At 61.8% G+C, this 19,615-nt stretch overlaps 1 protein-coding gene across 1 annotated transcript in view; it reads left to right on the forward strand.

The window, feature by feature from the left end:
- The window catches only part of LOC106630639 (ryanodine receptor 1), a 143,921-nt gene that overhangs the window by 103,977 nt on the left and 20,329 nt on the right, over positions 1 to 19,615 (forward strand). The window contains 21 exon segments of the mRNA XM_074531811.1: positions 259 to 346; positions 443 to 535; positions 1,732 to 1,746; positions 2,504 to 2,674; positions 3,537 to 3,596; positions 4,450 to 4,584; positions 4,844 to 4,956; positions 5,667 to 5,763; positions 6,533 to 6,639; positions 7,538 to 7,589; positions 7,938 to 8,018; positions 8,274 to 8,373; positions 8,772 to 8,851; positions 10,533 to 10,609; positions 12,001 to 12,074; positions 13,400 to 13,417; positions 15,313 to 15,393; positions 15,494 to 15,582; positions 16,716 to 16,844; positions 17,945 to 18,049; positions 18,733 to 18,814. Of these exon segments, the coding sequence (XP_074387912.1) occupies positions 259 to 346; positions 443 to 535; positions 1,732 to 1,746; positions 2,504 to 2,674; positions 3,537 to 3,596; positions 4,450 to 4,584; positions 4,844 to 4,956; positions 5,667 to 5,763; positions 6,533 to 6,639; positions 7,538 to 7,589; positions 7,938 to 8,018; positions 8,274 to 8,373; positions 8,772 to 8,851; positions 10,533 to 10,609; positions 12,001 to 12,074; positions 13,400 to 13,417; positions 15,313 to 15,393; positions 15,494 to 15,582; positions 16,716 to 16,844; positions 17,945 to 18,049; positions 18,733 to 18,814 (1,847 nt within the window).

Below are 19,615 nucleotides of genomic sequence, written 5' to 3' on the forward strand. Positions count from 1 at the left end.
GTGCCAGGGGGCTGGGGACATGGCCAGGGTGAGCCAGCCATGGTGGCCTTGGGGACACGGCTGTGATGACCCCAACCTTGGTGGCCTTGGGAACCCAACCACAGTGGCCACAGGGACTCATTAATGGTGGCCATGGGCACCCAACGATGGTGTCCATGGGGGTGGTGACCCACTGATGGTGTCCCCCCGGTGGTGACCCCCCAGTGACGTCCCGGTGACCCCCTGGTGATGTCCCTGTGTCCCCTGGTGTCCCCTCAGGGCCAAGTGGCTGACGGAGCCCAACGAGGACGCCGAGGAGCTGTTCCGCATGGTGGGCGAGGTCTTCATCTACTGGTCCAAGTCCCACGTGAGTGGGGGTCCAGAGGGGTCCAGTGTAACCTTTGGGGGGTCCCAGGTGACCTTTTGGGGGTCCTGACCCCCTGTCCGTGTCCCCCCACCCCAGAACTTCAAGCGTGAGGAGCAGAACTTCGTGGTGCAGAACGAGATCAACAACATGTCCTTCCTGACGGCCGACAGCAAGAGCAAGATGGCCAAGGTGGGCTGGGGGGGACCCCAAACTGCCCCTGACCCCCCAGGACCCCCTGGGTTCCATCCCACCCAACCCCCCCTGAAGCCCCAAACTCACCTGGAACCCATAATTCACCCCAAAATCCCACCTTGAACCCATAATTCACCCCAAAATCCCACCTCAAACCCTTAATTCACCCAAAATCCCAACTTGAACCCATAATTTGCCCCAAAATCTCACCTCAAACCCTTAATTCACCCAAAATCCCAACTTGAACCCATAATTCACTGCAAAAACCATCTTGGACCCAAAATTCCACCTCAAACCCACCTCAAACCCCTAATTCGCCCCAAATCCCACTTGGGACCCCCTAATTCACCCCAAAATCGCACCTGAGACCCCTAATTCACTCCAAACCCACCTGAGACCTGTGATTTCACCCCAAATTCCCACCTCAAATCTCTAATTCACCCCCAACCCCACCTGGAACCTACAATTCACCCCAAATCCCACCTCAAACCCCTAATTCACCCCAAAATTCCACCTGGGACTCCTAATTCACCCAAAAATCCTTGTCCCCATGTCCCTAACAGTGTCCCAGTGTCCCTGACAGTGTACCCAACGCTGTCCCCATGTCCCCACCGCTGTCCCCATGTCCCTGACGGTGTCCCATTGTCCCCAACGATGTCCCCAGTTCTGTCCCCATGTCTCTAATGGTGTCCCATTGTCCCTAACAGTGTCCCACTGTTCCCAGCACTGTCCCCATGTCCTGTCCCCATGTCCCCAGCACTGTCCCCATGTCCCTAACAGTGTCCCACTGTCCTTGTGTCCCACTGTTCCCAGTTCTGTCCCCATGTCCCTAACAGTGTCCCACTGTCCCCAGCACTGTCCCCGTGTCCTGTCCCCTCTGTCCCTAATGGTGTCCCCATGTCCCTAACGGTGTCCCACTGTCCCTAACGGTGTCCCACTGTCCCCATGTCCCTAACGGTGTCCCCATGTCCCTAATGGTGTCCCCATGTCCCCATGTCCCTAACGGTATCCCGCTGTCCCCAACACTGTCCCCATGTCCCTAACGGTGTCCCACTGTCCCCATGTCCCTAATGGTGTCCTACTGTCCCTAATGCTGTCCCCCTGTCCCTAACGGTGTCCCCCTGTCCCTAACGGTGTCCCGCTGTCCCTGACTCTCTCTCTTCTCTCCCCTCGGCTGCGGGTGCTGCTCCCAGTCTGGAGATGGACAGGTTAGCGGGGAGGGGCTGGGGGGGCACACAGGGGGCACACAGGACCCCTCGGTGGGGTCACCACAGCTGGGACCCCAAAACTCCTGCAGGGTCCTGTCCTGGGGGGTCACCAGGCTTGGGACCCCCAAAACTCCTGTTCTGTGGGGCCACCACAGCTGGGACCCCCAAAACTCCTGTCCTGTGGGGCCACAACATCTGGGACCCCCAAGACTCCTGTTCTGTGGGGTCACCACAGCTGGGACCCCCAAAACTCCTGTTCTGTGGGGCCACCACAGCTGGGACCCCCAAAACTCCTGTCCTGTGGGGCCACAACATCTGGGACCCCCAAGACTCCTGTTCTGTGGGGTCACCACAGCTGAGACCCCCAAAACTCCTGCAGGGTCCTGTTCTGTGGGGTCACCACAGCTGGGACCCCCCAGGACCCTTCTGTGGGGTGACATTGGCTGGGACCCCCTGTCCTGTGGTTATGGGGTCCCTGCTGACCCCGTGTCCCCATCCCTGTCCCCACGCTGTCCCTGTCCCTGCAGGGTGGTGGCTCAGAGCAGGAGCTGACACTGGTTATGAGGTCCCTGTCCCTGTCCCCACACTGTCCCTGTCCCTGCAGGGTGGTGGCTCGGAGCAGGAGCTGTCACTGGTTATGGGGTCCCTGCTGACCCTGTGTCACCATCCTGTCCCCTCAGGGTGGTGGCTCGGAGCAGGAGCTGACACTGGTTATGGGGTTCCTGTCCCTGTCCCCACACTGTCCCTGTCCCCTCAGGGTGGTGGCTCGGAGCAGGAGCGCTCCAAGAAGCGCCGCCGCGGGGACCGCTACTCGGTGCACACCTCGCTCATCGTGGCCACCCTCAAGAAGATGCTGCCCATTGGCCTCAACATGTGCTCACCTGCTGACCAGGAGCTGATCGCGCTGGCCAAGGGCCGCTACGCCCTGGTGGGTGCCCGCTGGGGACACCTGGGGGCATCTGGGGACACCTGGGCACATCTGGGATTTGGGACATGGCGCTGGCCAAGGGCCACTACGCCCTGGTGGGTGCCCGCTGGGGACACCTGGGGGCACCTGGGCACACCTGGGGGCACCTGGGCACACGTGGGACCACCAAATGTCCCCTGGGATTTGGGACATGGTGCTGGCCAAGGGCCACTACGCCCTGATGGGTGCCCACCTGGGGACACCTGGGGACACCTGGGCACACCTGGGGACACCTGGGATTTGGGACATGGCGCTGGCCAAGGGCCGCTACGCCCTGGTGGGTGCCCACCTGGGGACACCTGGGGGCACCTGGGCACACCTGGGGGCATCTGGGGACACCTGGGCACACGTGGGACCACCAAATGTCCCCTGGGATTTGGGACATGGCGCTGGCCAAGGGCCACTACACCCTGGTGGGTGCCCACCTGGGGACACCTGGGGACACCTAGGCACACCTGGGGACACCTGGGCACACGTGGGCACACGTGGGACCCCCAAATGTCCCCTGGGATTTGGGACATGGCGCTGGCCAAGGGCCGCTACGCCCTGGTGGGCGCCCGCTGGGGACACCTGGGGATACCTGGGGGCACCTGGGCACACCTGGGGGCACCTGGGACCCACAAATGTCCCCTGGGTTTAGGGACAAAGGCCTTGGGTTGGAGACATGGCTCTGGCCAAGGGTGGAACACTGGTGGGTGGCCAGGGACAAGCCTGGGGTTTGGGGACACCTCCGTGGCTTTGGGGACACTTCCAAGGGTTTGGGGACACCCTCAAGGGTTTGGGGACCCTTGCTGATTGTCCCCTGTGTGTCCCCCCTCTGCAGAAGGACACGGACGAGGAGGTTCGGGAGTTCCTGCACAACAACCTGCACCTGCAGGACAAGGTGAGCTGGCACGGCCCCATGTCACTGTGTCACTGTGTCCCCTGTGTCACTGTGTCACCTGTGTCCCCTGTGTCTCCTGTGTCACTGTGTCACTGTGTCCCCTGTGTCACTGTGTCCCCCGTGTCCCCTGTGTCACTGTGTCCCCCGTGTCCCCTGTGTCTCCTGTGTCACTGTGTCACTGTGTCCACTGTGTCACCTGTGTCACTGTGTCACCTGTGTCACTGTCTCACCTGTGTTACTGTGTCACCTGTGTCACCTGTGTTACTGTGTCACCTGTGTCACCTTGTCTCCAGTGTCACTGTGTCCCCACCCTGTGTCACTGTGTCCTTGGTGTCACTGTGTCCCCAGGAGCCCCTTGTGCCCCCCAATGTCCCAGTGATGTCCCCAGTGTCCCCAGGTTGAGAACACAGGTTCAGCACGCTGGCAGATGGCCCTGGTGCTGTCCCCAGTGATGTTCCCAATGATGTCCCCAATGTCCCTATGATGTCCCCAATGTCCCCAATGTCCCCAGGTGGAGAACACGGGCTCAGCTCGCTGGCAGATGGCCCTGGTGCTGATGTCCCCAATCAATGTCCCCAATGTCCCCAGGTGGAGAACACGGGCTCGGCCCGCTGGCAGATGGCCCTGGTGCTGATGTCCCCAATGTCCCCAATCAATGTCCCCAATGTCCCCAGGTGGAGAACACGGGCTCAGCCCGCTGGCAGATGGCCCTGGTGCTGATGTCCCCAATGTCCCCAATGTCCCCAGGTGGAGAACACGGGCTCGGCCCGCTGGCAGATGGCCCTGGTGCTGATGTCCCAATGATGTCCCAATGATGTCCCAATGATGTCCCCAATGTCCCCAATGTCCCCAGGTGGAGAACACGGGCTCAGCCCGCTGGCAGATGGCCCTGGTGCGCCAGGCCGGGCGGGACGAGGACCCCGACAGCCCCGAGCAGGTCGTGCGCAGGGTGCAGGAGGTGTCGGCCGTGCTCTACCACCTCGAGCAGGTCTGGGGGCTTGGGGGGCTCAGGGGGTGCTCAGGGGGGTTTGGAGGTGCCCAGGGGGGTTTGGGGATGCCCAGGTGACCCCAGTGACCCCCCTCACAGACAGAGCAGCCCTACAAGCCCAAGGTGGCCGTGTGGCACAAGCTTGGGGTGCTCTGTGCCCTTTGGGTGCCCTTTGGGTGCTCTGGGGGTGGTTTGGGGGGTCCCAGGGATTTTGGGGGTGCCCAGGGGGTTTGGGGGTGACCCCGGTGCCCCCCCACAGACAGAGCACCCCTACAAGTCCAAGAAAGCCGTGTGGCACAAGCTCCTGTCCAAGCAGCGCCGCCGCGCCGTCGTCGCCTGCTTTCGCATGACGCCCCTGTACAACCTGCCCAGGTGGGCACTGCGGGCACTGGGGGGCACTGGGAGGGGATTGGGGGGCACTGGGGGACACCTGGCACCCCCTGGGTGACACCTGGGACCCCAGGAGTTATACCTGCAACCCCCTGGGTGACACTTGGCACTCTCTGGGTGACACTTGCCACCCTCCAGGTGACACCTGGGAGCCCTGGATGCCACCTGGCACCCTCCAGGTGGGGATGGGTGGGCCCCCAGGTGGGCACAGGTGATGCCAGGTGGGCACAGGTCATGTCAGGCAGGCACAGGCTGACACACAGGTGACAGCCGTGTCCCCAGGCACTGGGCCTGTAACATGTTCCTCGAGTCCTGCCGGGCACAGTGATGCTGGGTGGTGCCAGGCGGGCACAGGTGGTGCCAGGCAGGCACAGGTGGTGCCAGGTGGGCACAGGTGGCAGTGCCAGGCTGGCACACAGGTGACAGCCGTGTCCCCAGGCACCGGGCCTGTAACATGTTCCTCGAGTCCTGCCGGGCACAGGTGGTGCCAGGCAGGCACAGGTGGTGCCAGGTGGGCACAGGTGGCAGTGCCAGGCTGGCACACAGGTGACAGCCGTGTCCCCAGGCACCGGGCCTGTAACATGTTCCTCGAGTCCTGCCGGGCACAGGTGGTGCCAGGTGGGCACAGGTGATGCCAGGCTGGCACAGGTGGCAGTGCCAGGCTGGCACACAGGTGACAGCCGTGTCCCCAGGCACCGGGCCTGTAACATGTTCCTCGAGTCCTACCGGCTCTCGTGGCTGGCCCGGGAGCAGCCGCCCTTCGAGGACCGAATGATCGACGACCTCTCGGTGAGAGGGGACAGCCCTGGGTTTGGGGACATCCCTGGGGGGTTTGGGGACATCCCTGGGGGGTTTGGGGACATCCCTGGGCTTGGGGACATCCCTGGGGTTTGGGAACATCCCTGGGGGGTTTGGGGACATCCCTGGGGGGTTTGGGGACATTCCTGGGCTTGGGGACATCCTGAGACCCCCCTGACCTGGGCCTTGGGGACATCCATTGGGGTTTGGGGACATTCCTGGGGGATTCGGGGACGCCCCTGGGGCTTGGGGACATCCCTGGGGTTTGGGGACATCCATTTAGGGTTTGGGGACATCCATTGGGGCTTGGGGACATCCCTGGGGGGTTTGGGGACATCCCTGGGGTTTGGGGACACCTGTTGGGGTTTGGGGACATCCCCGGGGATTTGGGGACACCTCTGGGGGGTTTGGGGACATCTCTGGGCTTTGGGGGACATGCATTGGGGTTTGAGGACACCCCTGGGGGGTTTGGGGACATCTCTGGGTTTTGGGGACACCTTTGAGGTTTGGGGACATTGCCAGGAGGTTTGGGGACACCCCCTGGAGGTTTGGGGATATCCCTGGGGGTTTGGGGACACTCCCACAGGTTTGGGGATATTCCCACGGTTTGGGGACATTCATTAGGGGTTTGGGGACACCCCCGGGGGGTTTGGGGACACCTTTGTGGTTTGGGGGCACCTTTGGGGTTTGGGGACACCCCCGGGGGGTTTGGGGACCCCCGGAGCCCCCCCCTGACGGGGTTGGGGGTTTGTGGGCGCAGAAGTCGGGGCGGGAGGAGGAGGAGGAGGAGGAAGAGGCAGAGGCGCGGCCGGACCCGCTGCACCAGCTGATCCTGCACTTCAGCCGCACCGCGCTCACCGAGCAGAGGTGACCCCAAAACCCAGCAGGGGGACCCCAAAACCCCAGGGGACCCCAAATCACACTGGGGACCTCAAAACCCCACAGAGGAGACCCCAAATCCTGCAGAGATCCCAAATCCTGAGGGGAAACCAAATCCCTGAGGGGGGACCCCAAATCCCTGAGGGGGGACCCCAGATTCCTGCAGGGATCCCAAATCACACCAGGGACCCCAAATCTTGAGGGGCGACCCCAAATCCTGAGGGGACCCCAAACCCCAGTGGGGACCCCAAATCCTTGTGGGGACACCAATCCCTGTGGGGACCCCAAATCCCTGTGGGGACACCAAAACCCAGGGGGACCCCAAATCCTGCAGGGATCCCAAACTCAGCTGGGGACCCTAAATCCCACTGGGAACCCCAAATCCCTGTGGGGACACCCAGTCACACTGGGGACCCCAAAACCCAATGGGGATCCCAAATTACACTGGGGACCCCAAATCTCCCTCAGAGACCCCAAATCCTGCAGGGGACCCCAAATCCCTGTGGGGACACCAAAATCTGGGGGGACCCCAAATCCCTCAGAGACCTCAACTCCCTGAGAGGACCCCAAATCACACGGGGGACCCCAAATCCCTGAGGGGGGACCCCAAATCCCCTGCAAGGACCCCAAAACCCCACAGAGGAGAACCCCAAATCCACCATGGGCGTCCCAAATCCCATTGGGTGAGACCCCAAATCCCACTGTGGGCACCCCAAAACCCCACAGAGGAGACCCCAAATCCCCACCCTGGGCACCCCAAATCCTGGTTTGGCTCCTCAGGGTGGGGGGAGCTCAAACCCCCCCTTGGGGTCACCTGGGGTCCCCTTTTTGGGGCTCCGGGGTGTCCCCCCCTGTCCCCAACCCGTGTCCCCTCCTCACCCCGCAGCCACCTGGAGCAGGATCACCTGTACATGGCCTACGCCGGCATCATGGCCAAGGTGGGCACCCCAAAAACGGGGCACCCCAAAACCTGGACACCCCAAAAATGGGGGGGGGGGCAAAAATCGGGAGGACCCCAAAAATGAGGCACTCCAAAACCAGGGACACCTCAAAAATGGGACACCCTAAAAATGGGGCACCCTAAAAATGGGGCACCCCAAAAACGGGACACCCGAAAAATGGGGGAGCCCAAATCCTGGGCACTCCAAAAATGGGGCACCCCAAAAATGGGGGGACCCCAAAACCGGGGGGACCCCAAAACTGGGAATTTTGGGCCCCCCCAGGTTGGTTTTTGGGGGGTGAGGGTTCCTAATTTGGGGCTCCCCCCCCCCTCCCCAATTCCCCAGAGCTGCCACATCGAGGAGGGGGAAGAGGAAGAGAAGGAGGAAGAGGAGAAGGAAGAGGAAGAAGCCGAGGATTCCTTTGAGGTGTGGAGGGGGGGACCCCAAAAACCCCCTGACCCCCCCGTGACCCCTCCTGACCCCTGTGACCCCTGTGACCCCCCAAATCCCTGTGACCTCTGTGATGTCCCCAATGTCCCAAGGAGATGGAGAAGCAGAAGCCGCTGTGACCCCCATGACCCCCCAAATCCCTGTGACCCCTCCTGACCCCTGTGACCCCTCCTGACCCCTGTGACCCCAGTGACCCCTCTCTGACCCCTGTGACCCCTGTGTGACCCCCAGGAGAAGGAGATGGAGAAGCAGAAGCTGCTGTCGCAGCAGGCCCGGCTGCACACGCGGGGAGCGGCCGAGATGGTGCTGCAGATGATCAGCGCCTGCAAGGGTGAGTGACCACAAGTGACCGCTGAGTGACCACTGAGTGACCACTGAGTGACCCTGAGTGACCACTGACCAGTGAGTGACCACTGAGTGACCAATGAGTGACCAGTGAGTGACCAATGAGTGACCCCTGAGTGACCACGAGTGACCAATGAGTGACCACTGAGTGACCACTGAGTGACCCTGAGTGACCACTGACCCTGAGTGACCACTGACCAGTGAGTGACCACTGAGTGACCAATGAGTGACCAGTGAGTGACCAATTAGTGACCCTGAGTGACCAATGAGTGACCACTGACCAGTGAGTGACCACTGAGTGATCACTGAGTGACCAATGAGTGACCGCTGAGTGACCCCATGGTGACGCCTTTGGTGACCCCGGTGTCACCGTTGTGTCCCCAGGTGAGCGGGGGGCCATGGTCTCCTCCACGCTCAAGTTGGGCATCTCCATCCTCAACGGGGGCAACGCCGACGTGCAGCAGGTGTGCCACCCCTGCGTCCCCATTGTCCCCTCCTGTGTCACCTGTGTGCCACCCCTGCGTCCCCAGCTGTGTCACCTGTGTGCCCTCCTGTCACCTGTGTGCCACCCCTGCGTCCCCAATGTCCCCTCCTGTGTCACCTGTGTGTCCCCTCCTGTCGCCTGTGTGTTCCCAATGTCCCCAATGTCCCCTCCTGTGTCACTCTGTGTGTCCCCTGTGTCACCTGTGTGTTCCCAATGTCCCCAATGTCCCCTCCTGTGTCACCTGTGTGTCCCCTGTGTCACCTGTGTGTCCCCAATGTCCCCTGTGTCACCTGTGTGTTCCCAATGTCCCGTGTCACCTGTGTCACTCTACGTGTCCCCTGTGTCACCTGTGTCACTCTGTGTGTCCCCAGCTGTGTCACCTGTGTGTCCCCAATGTCCCCTGTGTCACCTGTGTGTTCCCAATGTCCCGTGTCACCTGTGTCACTCTACGTGTCTCCTGTGTCACCTGTGTCACTCTGTCTCCAGTGTCCCCCCCTGTGTGTCCCCAGCTGTCCCCAATGTCCCCTGTGTCACCTGTGTCCCTCCATGTCCCCTGAATAACCCCTGAATGTCCCCAGTGTCTCTCACCTGTCCCCTGCTGTCCCCAGTGTCCCCAATGTCCCCCTGTCCCCCAGTGTCCCCCATGTCCCTCACGTGTCCCTTCCTGTCCCTCACCTGTCCCCAATGTCCTTCAGTGTCCCCACTTGTCCCGTGTCCCTGTGTGTCCCCTCCTGTCCCCAATGTCCCCTCCTGTCCCCAATGTCCCCTGTGTCCCGTGTGTCTCTCAGTGTCCCCACCTGTCCCCTGCTGTCCCTTGTGTCCCCCATGTCCCCTCAGTGTCCCTCCATGTCCCCTCACCTGTCCCCTGTGTCCCTGTGTGTCCCCTCCTGTCCCCAATGTCCCCTGTGTCCCCAGTGTCCCTCAGTGTCCCCACCTGTCCCTCACCTGTCCCCAATGTCCCTCAGTGTCCCCACCTGTCCCTTGCTGTCCCTTGTGTCCCCCAGGTCCCCTCAGTGTCCCCAATGTCCCTCAGTGTCCCTCCATGTCCCCCCAATGTCCCCTCCTGTCCCCAATGTCCCCTGTGTCCCGTGTGTCTCTCAGTGTCCCCACCTGTCCCCTGCTGTCCCTTGTGTCCCCCATGTCCCATCAGTGTCCCTCCATGTCCCTTCAATGTCCCCTGCTGTCCCCCAGTGTCCCCAGTGTCCCCCATGTCCCTGTGTGTCCCCAGTGTCCTCAATGTCCCCTCAGTGTCCCCAATGTCCCCAGTGTCCCTCAGTGTCCCCACCTGTCCCCTGCTGTCCCTTGTGTCCCCCAGGTCCCCTCTGTGTCCCCAGTGTCCCCAATGTCCCTCAGTGTCCCTCCATGTCCCCTCAATGTCCCCTGCTGTCCCCCAGTGTCCCCCATGTCCCTCACGTGTCCCCCAGTGTCCCTGTGTGTCCCCAGTGTCCCCAATGTCCCCTCAGTGTCCCCCATGTCCCTCACGTGTCCCCTGTGTCCCCAATGTCCCCCAATGTCCCCAGTGTACCCAGTGTCCCCAATGTCCCCCTGTGTCCCCAGTGTCCCCAGTGTCCCCCAATGTCCCCCAATGTCCCAGTATCCCCAGTGTCCCCAGTGTCCCCAGTGTCCCCAGTGTCCCCAGTGTCCCCTCAATGTCCCCACAGAAGATGCTGGAGTACCTCAAGTCCAAGCGCGAGGTCGGCTTCTTCCAGAGCGTGCAGGCGCTGATGCAAACCTGCAGGTGCGGGAAAACGGGGACCCCCCGTGGGAAACGGGGTCACCCTGGGGGAACTGGGGTCACCCTGGGGGCATTGGGGTCACCTCAACGGAATTGGGGTCACTTCAAAGGAATTGGGGTCACCCTGTGGGAACTGGTGTCACTTTGGGGGAATTGAGGTCACTTTGGGGAAATTGGGGGACACCCTGAGGGAATTGGGGTCACTCTGGGGAAATTGGGGTCACTTTGGGGAAATTGGGGGACCCCAGTTAGAATTAGGATCACTTCGGAGAAACTGGGGTCCCTCCTGTGGGAATTGGGGTCACCCTGAGGGAATTGAAATCACCCAGTGGGAATTGGGGTCCCCCTGTGGGAATTGGGGTCACTTCAAAGGAATTGGGGTCACTCTGGGGGAATTGGGGTCACTCTGGGGGAATTGGGGTCACCTCAAAGGAATTGGGGTCACCCTGAGGGAATTGAAATCACCCAGTGGGAATTGGGGGACCCCCATTTAGAAGTGGGGTCACTCAGTTGGAATTGGGGTCACTCTGGGGGAATTTGGGGGACCCCCCAAGGGAAATTAGGGACACTCTGGGGAAATTGGGATCCCCTTTGGGATATTGGGGTCCCCCCGTGGGAATTGGGGTCCTCCCCAGGCTATTGGAGTCCCCCAGTCAGAATTGGGATCATCCTGTAGGAATTGGGGTCCTTCTGTGGGAATTGGGGTCCCCCTCAGGTTTTTGGGGTCCTCCCCCAGGATATTGGGGTTTCCCCAGGCTATTGGGTTCCCCCCATGGGAATTGGGGTTCCCCAGGGATATTGGGGTCCCCCCGGGGGTTTTGGGGTCCCCCAGATCAGCAGGACCCCCCGGGCGGGTCTGTGCCATTTTTGGGGTCCCCCTGCCGCGATTTTGGGGTTCCCTCGAGCTATTGGGATCCCCCAGATCAGCAGGACCCCCCTCAGGTGGGTCTGGTTTTGGGGTCCCCCTGACCCCCATTTTTGGGGTCTCCCCCGGGGTTTTGGGGTCCCCCAGATCAGCAGGACCCCCCCAGGTGGGTCTGTGCCGTTTTTGGGGTCCCCCTGACCCCCATTTTTGGGGTTCCCCTGCCGTGATTTTGGGGTTTCCCCGGACTATTGGGGTCCCCCAGATCAGCAGGACTCCCCGGGTGGGTCTGTGCCATTTTTGGGGTCCCCCTGACCCCCATTTTTGGGGTCCCCCCCGGGGTTTTGGGGTCCCCCAGATCAGCAGGACTCCCCGGGTGGGTCTGTGCCATTTTTGGGGTCCCCCTGACCCCCATTTTTGGGGTCCCCCCCGGGGTTTTGGGGTCCCCCAGATCAGCAGGACCCCCCGGGTGGGTCTGTGCCATTTTTGGGGTCCCCCTGACCCCCATTTTTGGGGTCCCCCCTCCCCGCAGTGTCCTGGACCTGAACGCGTTTGAGCGGCAGAACAAGGCCGAGGGGCTGGGCATGGTCACCGAGGAGGGCACCAGTGAGTGGGGGCCGGGACCCCCAAAGGGACCCCCCCCCCAAAAAAAGGGACCCCCAGAGGGGTGGGGCGGGCTGGGATTGAGGGGGGGCCCCCCATTCTGCACCCCAAAAATCCCCGCGCTGCTCCGACCCCCCAACACCTGCTGAGATGTGGCTCCCTGACCCCGAAACACCCCAAAATCTAATGCCCCCCCACCCCTAAAACACCCCAATTCCATCCCTGAAACACCCCAAAATCTAATGCCCCCCCCACCCCTAATGCCCCCCCAATTCCATCCCTGAAACACCCCAAAATCTAATGCCCCCCACCCAAAGTTCCTACCCTGAAACACCCCAAAATCTAATGCCCCCCCACCCCTAAAACACCCCAAAATCTAATGCCCCCCACCCAAAACTCCTACCCCGAAACACCCCAAAATCTAATGCCCCCCACCCCAATTTCACCCCTAAACCACCCCAAAATCTAATGCCCCCCCACCCAAAACTCCTACCCTGAAACACCCCAAAATCTAATGCCCCCCCACCCCTAATGCCCCCCAATTCCTACCCTGAAACACCTCAATTCTTCCCCTGAAACACCCCAAAATCTAATGCCCCCCCACCTCTAATATCCCCCAATTCCTATCCTAAAGCCCCCCCAAATCCTCCCCTAATTCCCCCAAACCTCAATGCCCCCCCACCCCTAATGCCCCCCAATTCCACCCCTAAAGCCCCCCAAAATCTAATGCCCCCCCACCCCAATTCACCCCGTTTGTTTGTCATCCCCCCAAACCCTAAATCGCCCCTGGATCCCCTAAATCCCCAACCCCTAATTCCCCCCACCCCAATTCCACCCCTGGATCCCAAATTCCCCCCTGGATCCCCTCAATCCCCCCCATGATCCCTAAATCCCTCCAACCCTAATTCCCCCTACCCCAATTTCCCCTCTGGATCCCCTAAATCTCCCAACCTCTAATTCCCCCCACCCCAGTTCCACCCCTGGATCCCCAAATTTCCCTCCTGGATCCCAAATTTCCATCCTGGATCACCTAAATCCCCCAACCCTAATCCCCCCCCCACCCCAAATATTTCCCTGGATCCCCTAAATCCCCCCTGGATCCCTAAATCCCCCTAATGCCCCTCACCCCAAATCTTTCCCTGGTCCCCCAATTCCACTCTGGAACCCTAAATCCTCCCCTGGATCCCCTAAATCCCTCCTGGACCCCTAAATCCCCCAAACCCTAATACCCCTCACCCCAAATCTTTCCCTGGACCCCCCCTAAATCCCCCCAAATTCCCCCCGCCCCCCGCTCACTGTCTCTTCTCTCCCCCCGGCTCCGCTGGCAGTCATCAGCCGGGAGAACGGTAAATATGGGGTGGGACAGGGGGGCTATAGGACCAGGGGGGGCTTTGGGGGGCTATGGGGTCAGTTATGGGGCTGGGGGGGCTGTGGGGTCCATGAGCTGGGAGAACAGTCAATATGGGGTGGGACAGGGGGGCTATAGGGCTGGGGGGCTATTGTGGGGCCCAGGGGGGGCTATGTGGGATTTGGGGCTGGGGGCTATAGAGGATTATTGGGGGATTGGGGCTGGGGGCTATAGGGGATTATTGGGGGATTTGGGGCTGGGGGCTATAGAGGATTATTGGGGGTTGTAAGGGGGCTATGGGGGATTTGGGGCTGGGGGCTATAGAGAATTATTGGGGGTTGTAAGGGGGCTATGGGGGATTTGGGGCTGGGGGCTATAGAGGATTATTGGGGGTTGTAAGGGGGCTGTGAGGGATTTGGGACTGGGGGTTACTGGGGATTATTGGGGATTGGGGCTGGGGGCTATAGGGGATTATTGGGGACTGTGGGGGATTTGGGGCTGGGGGCTATAGAGGATTATTGGGGGTTGTAAGGGGCTATGGGGGATTTGGGACTGGGGGCTTTTGGGGATTATTTGGGGCGTGATGGGAATAGGGCTATGGGGGATTTGGGGCTGGGGGCTATAGAGGATTATTGAGGGATTTGGGGCTGGGGGCTATAGGGGATTCTCAGGGCTGTGGGGGATTTGGGGCTGGGGGCTATAGGGGATTACTGGGGTTATGGAGGATTTGGGGCTGGGGGCTATAGAGGATTATTGAGGGATTTGGGGCTGGGGGCTATAGGGGATTCTCAGGGCTGTGGGGGATTTGGGGCTGGGGGCTATAGAGGATTATTGGGGGTTGTAAGGGGACTATGGGGGATTTGGGGCTGGGGGCTATAGGGGATTACTGGGGCCATAGGGGATTTAAGGGGGCTGGGGGTCTCTAGGTGGTCTCAGGGCCATAGGGGACACAGGGTTGGGGTCCCTAAAGGCTCCGTGGGGCTGGGGAGGGTGGCCCTGTCCCCATGTCCCTGCTTGTCCCCTGCGTGTCCCCTCCCTGCTAACCCCCACCATCCCAATGTCACCCTGCTTGTCCCCGTGCCACCCCAGCATGTCCCCGTGCCACCCCAATGTCCCCTATGCTGTCCCTGTGCCACCTTGCTTGTCCCTGTGCCACTCTGGTGTCCCTGTGCCACTCTCTGGTGTCCTGGTGCCATCTCGGGGTGACCCCGTGCCACCTCAAATTGTCCCTGTGCCACTCTCTGGTGTCCCTGTGCGATCTCAGGGTGTCCCCGTGCCACCCTGGGGTGTCGTGGTGCCACTCTCTGGTGTCCTGGTGCCATCTTAGTGTCCCTGTCAGGCCAGAGTGTCCCTGTGCCACCTCGGATTGTCCCCGTGCCACTCTGTGGTGTGTCCCCGTCATGCCAAGGTGTCCCCGTGCCACTCTCTGGTGTTCCTGTGCCATCTCGGGGTGTCCCTGTGCCACCCTGGGGTGTCCTTGTGCCACTCTCTGGTGTCCCTGTCATGCCAAGGTGTCCCCATGCCACTCTGTGGTGTCCCTGTGCCACTTCAGATTGTCCCCGTGCCACTCTCTGTGGTGTCCCTGTCATGCCAGAGTGTCCCCGTGCCACTGGGGTGTGTCCCCGTGCCCCTCTCTGGTGTCCCTGTGCCACTCTCTGGTGTCCCTGTGCCACCTCAGATTGTCCCTGTGCCCCTGGGGTGTGTCCCCGTGCCACTCTCTGGTGTCCCTGTGCCACCTCAGATTGTCCCCGTGCCATATTGGGGTGTCCCTGTGCCACCTCAGATTGTCCCCGTGCCACTGGGGTGTGTCCCCGTGCCACTCTCTGGTGTCCCCGTGCCAGCCGTGCCCCCGGTGACCCCGCTGTCCCCGTGTCCCCTCTCGTGTCCCCCCAGGGGAGAAGGTGATGTCGGACGATGAATTCACCCAGGACCTGTTCCGGCTGCTGCAGCTGCTCTGCGAGGGCCACAACAACGGTGGGGACACCTGGGGACACCCCTGGGGACACGAGGGGACCCAGGTGACACCGAGGTGACACCGAGGTGACCCCGGGGTGTCCCCAATGTCCCCCCCCAGACTTCCAGAACTACCTGAGGACGCAGACGGGGAACACGACCACCATCAACATCATCATCTGCACCGTGGATTACCTGCTGCGCCTGCAGGTGACACACACACACACACACACACCTGGGCCCTGGTGTCCCCAGTGTCCCCAGAGCCACCAGCCCTGTGTCACTGTGTCCCCAATGTCCCCTCACTGTCCCCAGTGTCCCCAGAGCCACCAGCCCTGTGTCACTGTGTCCCCAATGTCCTCTCACTGTCCCCAGTGTCCCCAGAGCCACCAGCCCTGTGTCACCAATGTCCCCAGTGTCCCCTCAATGTCCCCAATGTCCCCAGAGCCACCAGCCCTGTGTCACTGTGTCCCCAATGTCCCCTCACTGTCCCCAGTGTCCCCAGAGCCACCAGCCCTGTGTCACCAATGTCCCCAATGTCCCCTCACTGTCCCCAGTGTCCCCAGAGCCACCAGCCCTGTGTCACCAATGTCCCCAGTGTCCCCTCACTGTCCCCAGTGTCCCCAGAGCCACCAGCCCTGTGTCACTGTGTCACCAATGTCCCCTCACTGTCCCCAACGTCCCCAGGAGTCCATCAGTGACTGTCCCCAATGTCCCCTCACTGTCCCCAGTGTCCCCAGAGCCACCAGCCCTGTGTCACTGTGTCCCCAATGTCCCCTCACTGTTCCCAGTGTCCCCAGGAGTCCATCAGTGACTGTCCCCAGCCCCGTGTCCCCAATGTCCCCAATGTCCCCTCACTGTCCCCAATGTCCCCAGGAGTCCATCAGTGACTGTCCCCAGCCCTGTGTCACCAATGTCCCCAGGAGTCCATCAGTGACTGTCCCCAATGTCACCAGTGTCCCCAATGTCCCCTCACTGTCCCCAATGTCCCCAGGAGTCCATCAGTGACTGTCCCCAATGTCTCCTCACTGTCCCCAATGTCCCCAGGAGTCCATCAGTGACTGTCCCCAATGTCCCCAGTGTCCCCAATGTCCCCTCACTGTCCCCAGTGTCCCCAGGAGTCCATCAGTGACTGTCCCCAGTGCCGTGTCCCCTCACTGTCCCCAATGTCCCCACTGTCCCCAATGTCCCCAGGAGTCCATCAGTGACTGTCCCCAATGTCCCCTCACTGTCCCCACTGTCCCCAATGTCCCCAGGAGTCCATCAGTGACTGTCCCCAGTGCCGTGTCCCCTCACTGTCCCCAATGTCCCCTCACTGTCCCCAATGTCCCCACTGTCCCCAGGAGTCCATCAGTGACTTCTACTGGTACTACTCGGGCAAGGACGTCATTGACGAGCAGGGCAAGAGGAATTTCTCCAAGGCCATGGCCGTGGCCAAGCAGGTGTTCAACAGCCTCACCGAGTACATCCAGGTGAGACCCCAGACCCACCTGGGACCCCCCAAATCCCCCATGGCCGTGGCCAAGCAGGTGTTCAACAGCCTCACCGAGTACATCCAGGTGAGACCCCAGACCCACCTGGGACCCCCCAAACACACCTGGGCCCCCAAACCCACCTGAGATACCCCAAACACACCTGGGACCCCCCAAAAATCACCTGGGACCCCCCAAACTCACCTGGGACCCCCCAAACCCACCTGGGATCCCTCAAATTCCCCTGAGCCCCCCCACACTGCCCTGAGATCCCCCCCCCAAGCCCCCCCAAATTCCAGTGGCTCTGGGGGGTCCCTCCCCCTGTCCCCTCAGGGGTCCCTCCCAGCGCTCTGGGGCGTCGCTCCCAGTCCCTCCCAGTCCCTCCCAGTTCCCTCCCAGTCACCTCCCAGTAACTCCCAGTGCTCCCAGTGCCCTCCCAGTGCTCCCAGTGTCCCCCAGTGTCCCTCTGTCCCTCCCAGTGTCCCCCTCTCCCCGCAGTGTCCCCTCAGTGTCCCCCAGTGTCCCCTGTCCCCCCAGTGTCCCCTGCCCCCCCAGTGTCCCCTGTCCCCCCAGTGTCCCCCCAGTGCCCCCAGTGTCCCCCAGTCCCCCCAGTGTCCCCAGTGTCCCCAGTCCCCCCAGTGCCCCCAGTGTCCCCAGTCCCTCCCAGTGTCCCCCTCTCCCCTCAGTGTCCCCCAGTCCCCCCAGTGTCCCCTGTCCTCCCAGTGTCCCCCTGTCCCTCCCAGTGTCCCCCTCTCCCCCCAGTGTCCCCCCGTGCCCCCAGTGTCCCCCTGTCCCCCCAGTGCCCCCAGTGTCCCCCTGTCCCTCCAGTGTCCCCCAGTGTCCCCTGTCCCCCCAGTGCCCCCAGTGTCCCCCAGTGTCCCCAGTCCCTCCCAGTGTCCCCCTGTCCCCCCAGTGTCCCCAGTCCCCCAAGTGGCCCCAGTGTCCCCAGTCCCCCCAGTGTCCCCTGTCCCTCCCAGTGTCCCCCTCTCCCCCCAGTGTCCCCCAGTGTCCCCAGTGCCCCCCTGTCCCCCCAGTCCCCCCAGTCCCCCCAGTGTCCCCAGTGTCCCCCAGTGCCCCCAGTGTCCCCTGTCCGTCCCCAGGGCCCCTGCACGGGGAACCAGCAGAGCCTGGCCCACAGCCGCCTCTGGGACGCCGTCGTCGGCTTCCTGCACGTCTTCGCCCACATGATGAAGAAACTGGCACAGGTGGGCACTGGAGTGAACTGGGAGCACTGGGAGGGCACTGGGAGCACTGGGAGGGCACTGGGGTGTACTGGGAGCACTGGGAGGGCGCTGGGAGGGGATTTGGAGGGGATTGGGGGCACTGGGAGCACTGGGAGTAACTGGGAGGGCACTGGGAGCACTGGGAGGTGACTGGGATGTACTGGGAGAGCACTGGGATGTACTGGGAGTTACTGGGAGGTGAGTGGGACCGCACCTCCCAGTACACCCCAGTTGTACTGGGGGGTGACTGGGGTGTAATGGGAGTTACTGAGAGGTGACTGGGATGTACTGGGAGGTAACTGGGAGTGACTGGGAGGTGACTGGGATGTACTGGGAGCACTAGGAATTACTGGGAGTGACTGGGAGGTGACTGGGATGTACTGGGAGTTACGGGAGTGACTGGGAGGTGACTGGGATGTACTGGGAGTTACTGGGAGTGACTGGGAGGGCACTGGGATGTACTGGGAGTTACTGGGATGTACTGGGAGTTACTGGGAGGGCACTGGGAGCACTGGGAGGTGACTGGGATGTACTGGGAGAGCACTGGGATGTACTGGGAGCTCTGGGAGTGACTGGGAGGGCACTGGGAGTTACTGGGATGTACTGGGAGTTACTGGGAGGTAACTGGGATGTACTGGGAGCTGACTGGGAGCTCTGGCGCGCAGGACTCGTCCCAGCTGGGGCTGCTGAAGGAGCTGCTGGACCTGCAGAAGGACATGGTGGTGATGCTGCTGTCCCTGCTCGAAGGTACCTGGGCACGGTCACCTGGGGTGCCCTGTGCCACCTGCGGTGTCCCCAGGGTGTCCCCTGACCACCCAGGTGTCCCTTGATCCCAGGATGTCCCTTGACCACCCAAGGTGTCCCCTGAACACCCAAGGTGTCTCCTGACCATCCAAGGTGTCCATCCAAGGTGTCCCCATGTTCCCCAGGTGTCCCTGGACCATACAAGGTGTCCCCTGATCACCCTGGTGTCCTTCGAGCACCCAAGGTGTCCCTTGATCCCAGGATGTCCCCTGATCCCAGGATGTCCCTTGACCACCCAAACTGTCCCTTGACCACTCAAGCTGTCCCCTGGACACCCAAGGTGTCCCTTGACCATCAAGGTGTCCCTTGACCATCCAAGATGTCCCCTGACCATCCAAGATGTCCCCACACCCTCCAGGGTGTCCCCACCTCTCCGGGTGCCACCCTCAGGGCTGTGACACCTCCGTGTCCCCTCAGGGAACGTGGTGATGTCCCCTGACCACCCAGATGTCCCTTGACCATCAGATGTCCATTGACCACCCAGATGTCCCTTCACCACCCAGATGTCCCTTGACCACCCAGATGTCCATTGACCACCCAGATGTCCCTTCACCACCCAGATGTCCCTTGACCACCCAGATGTCCCCACACCCTCCAGGGTGTCCCCACCTCTCCGGGTGCCACCCTCGGGGCTGTGACACCTCCGTGTCCCCTCAGGAAACGTGGTGATGTCCCCTGACCACCCAGATGTCCATTGACCACCCAGATGTCCCTTCACCACCCAGATGTCCCTTGACCATCCAA

This window comes from Zonotrichia albicollis, chromosome 39 (genome assembly GCF_047830755.1).
Source record: "Zonotrichia albicollis isolate bZonAlb1 chromosome 39, bZonAlb1.hap1, whole genome shotgun sequence".
Lineage (NCBI taxonomy): Eukaryota > Metazoa > Chordata > Aves > Passeriformes > Passerellidae > Zonotrichia > Zonotrichia albicollis.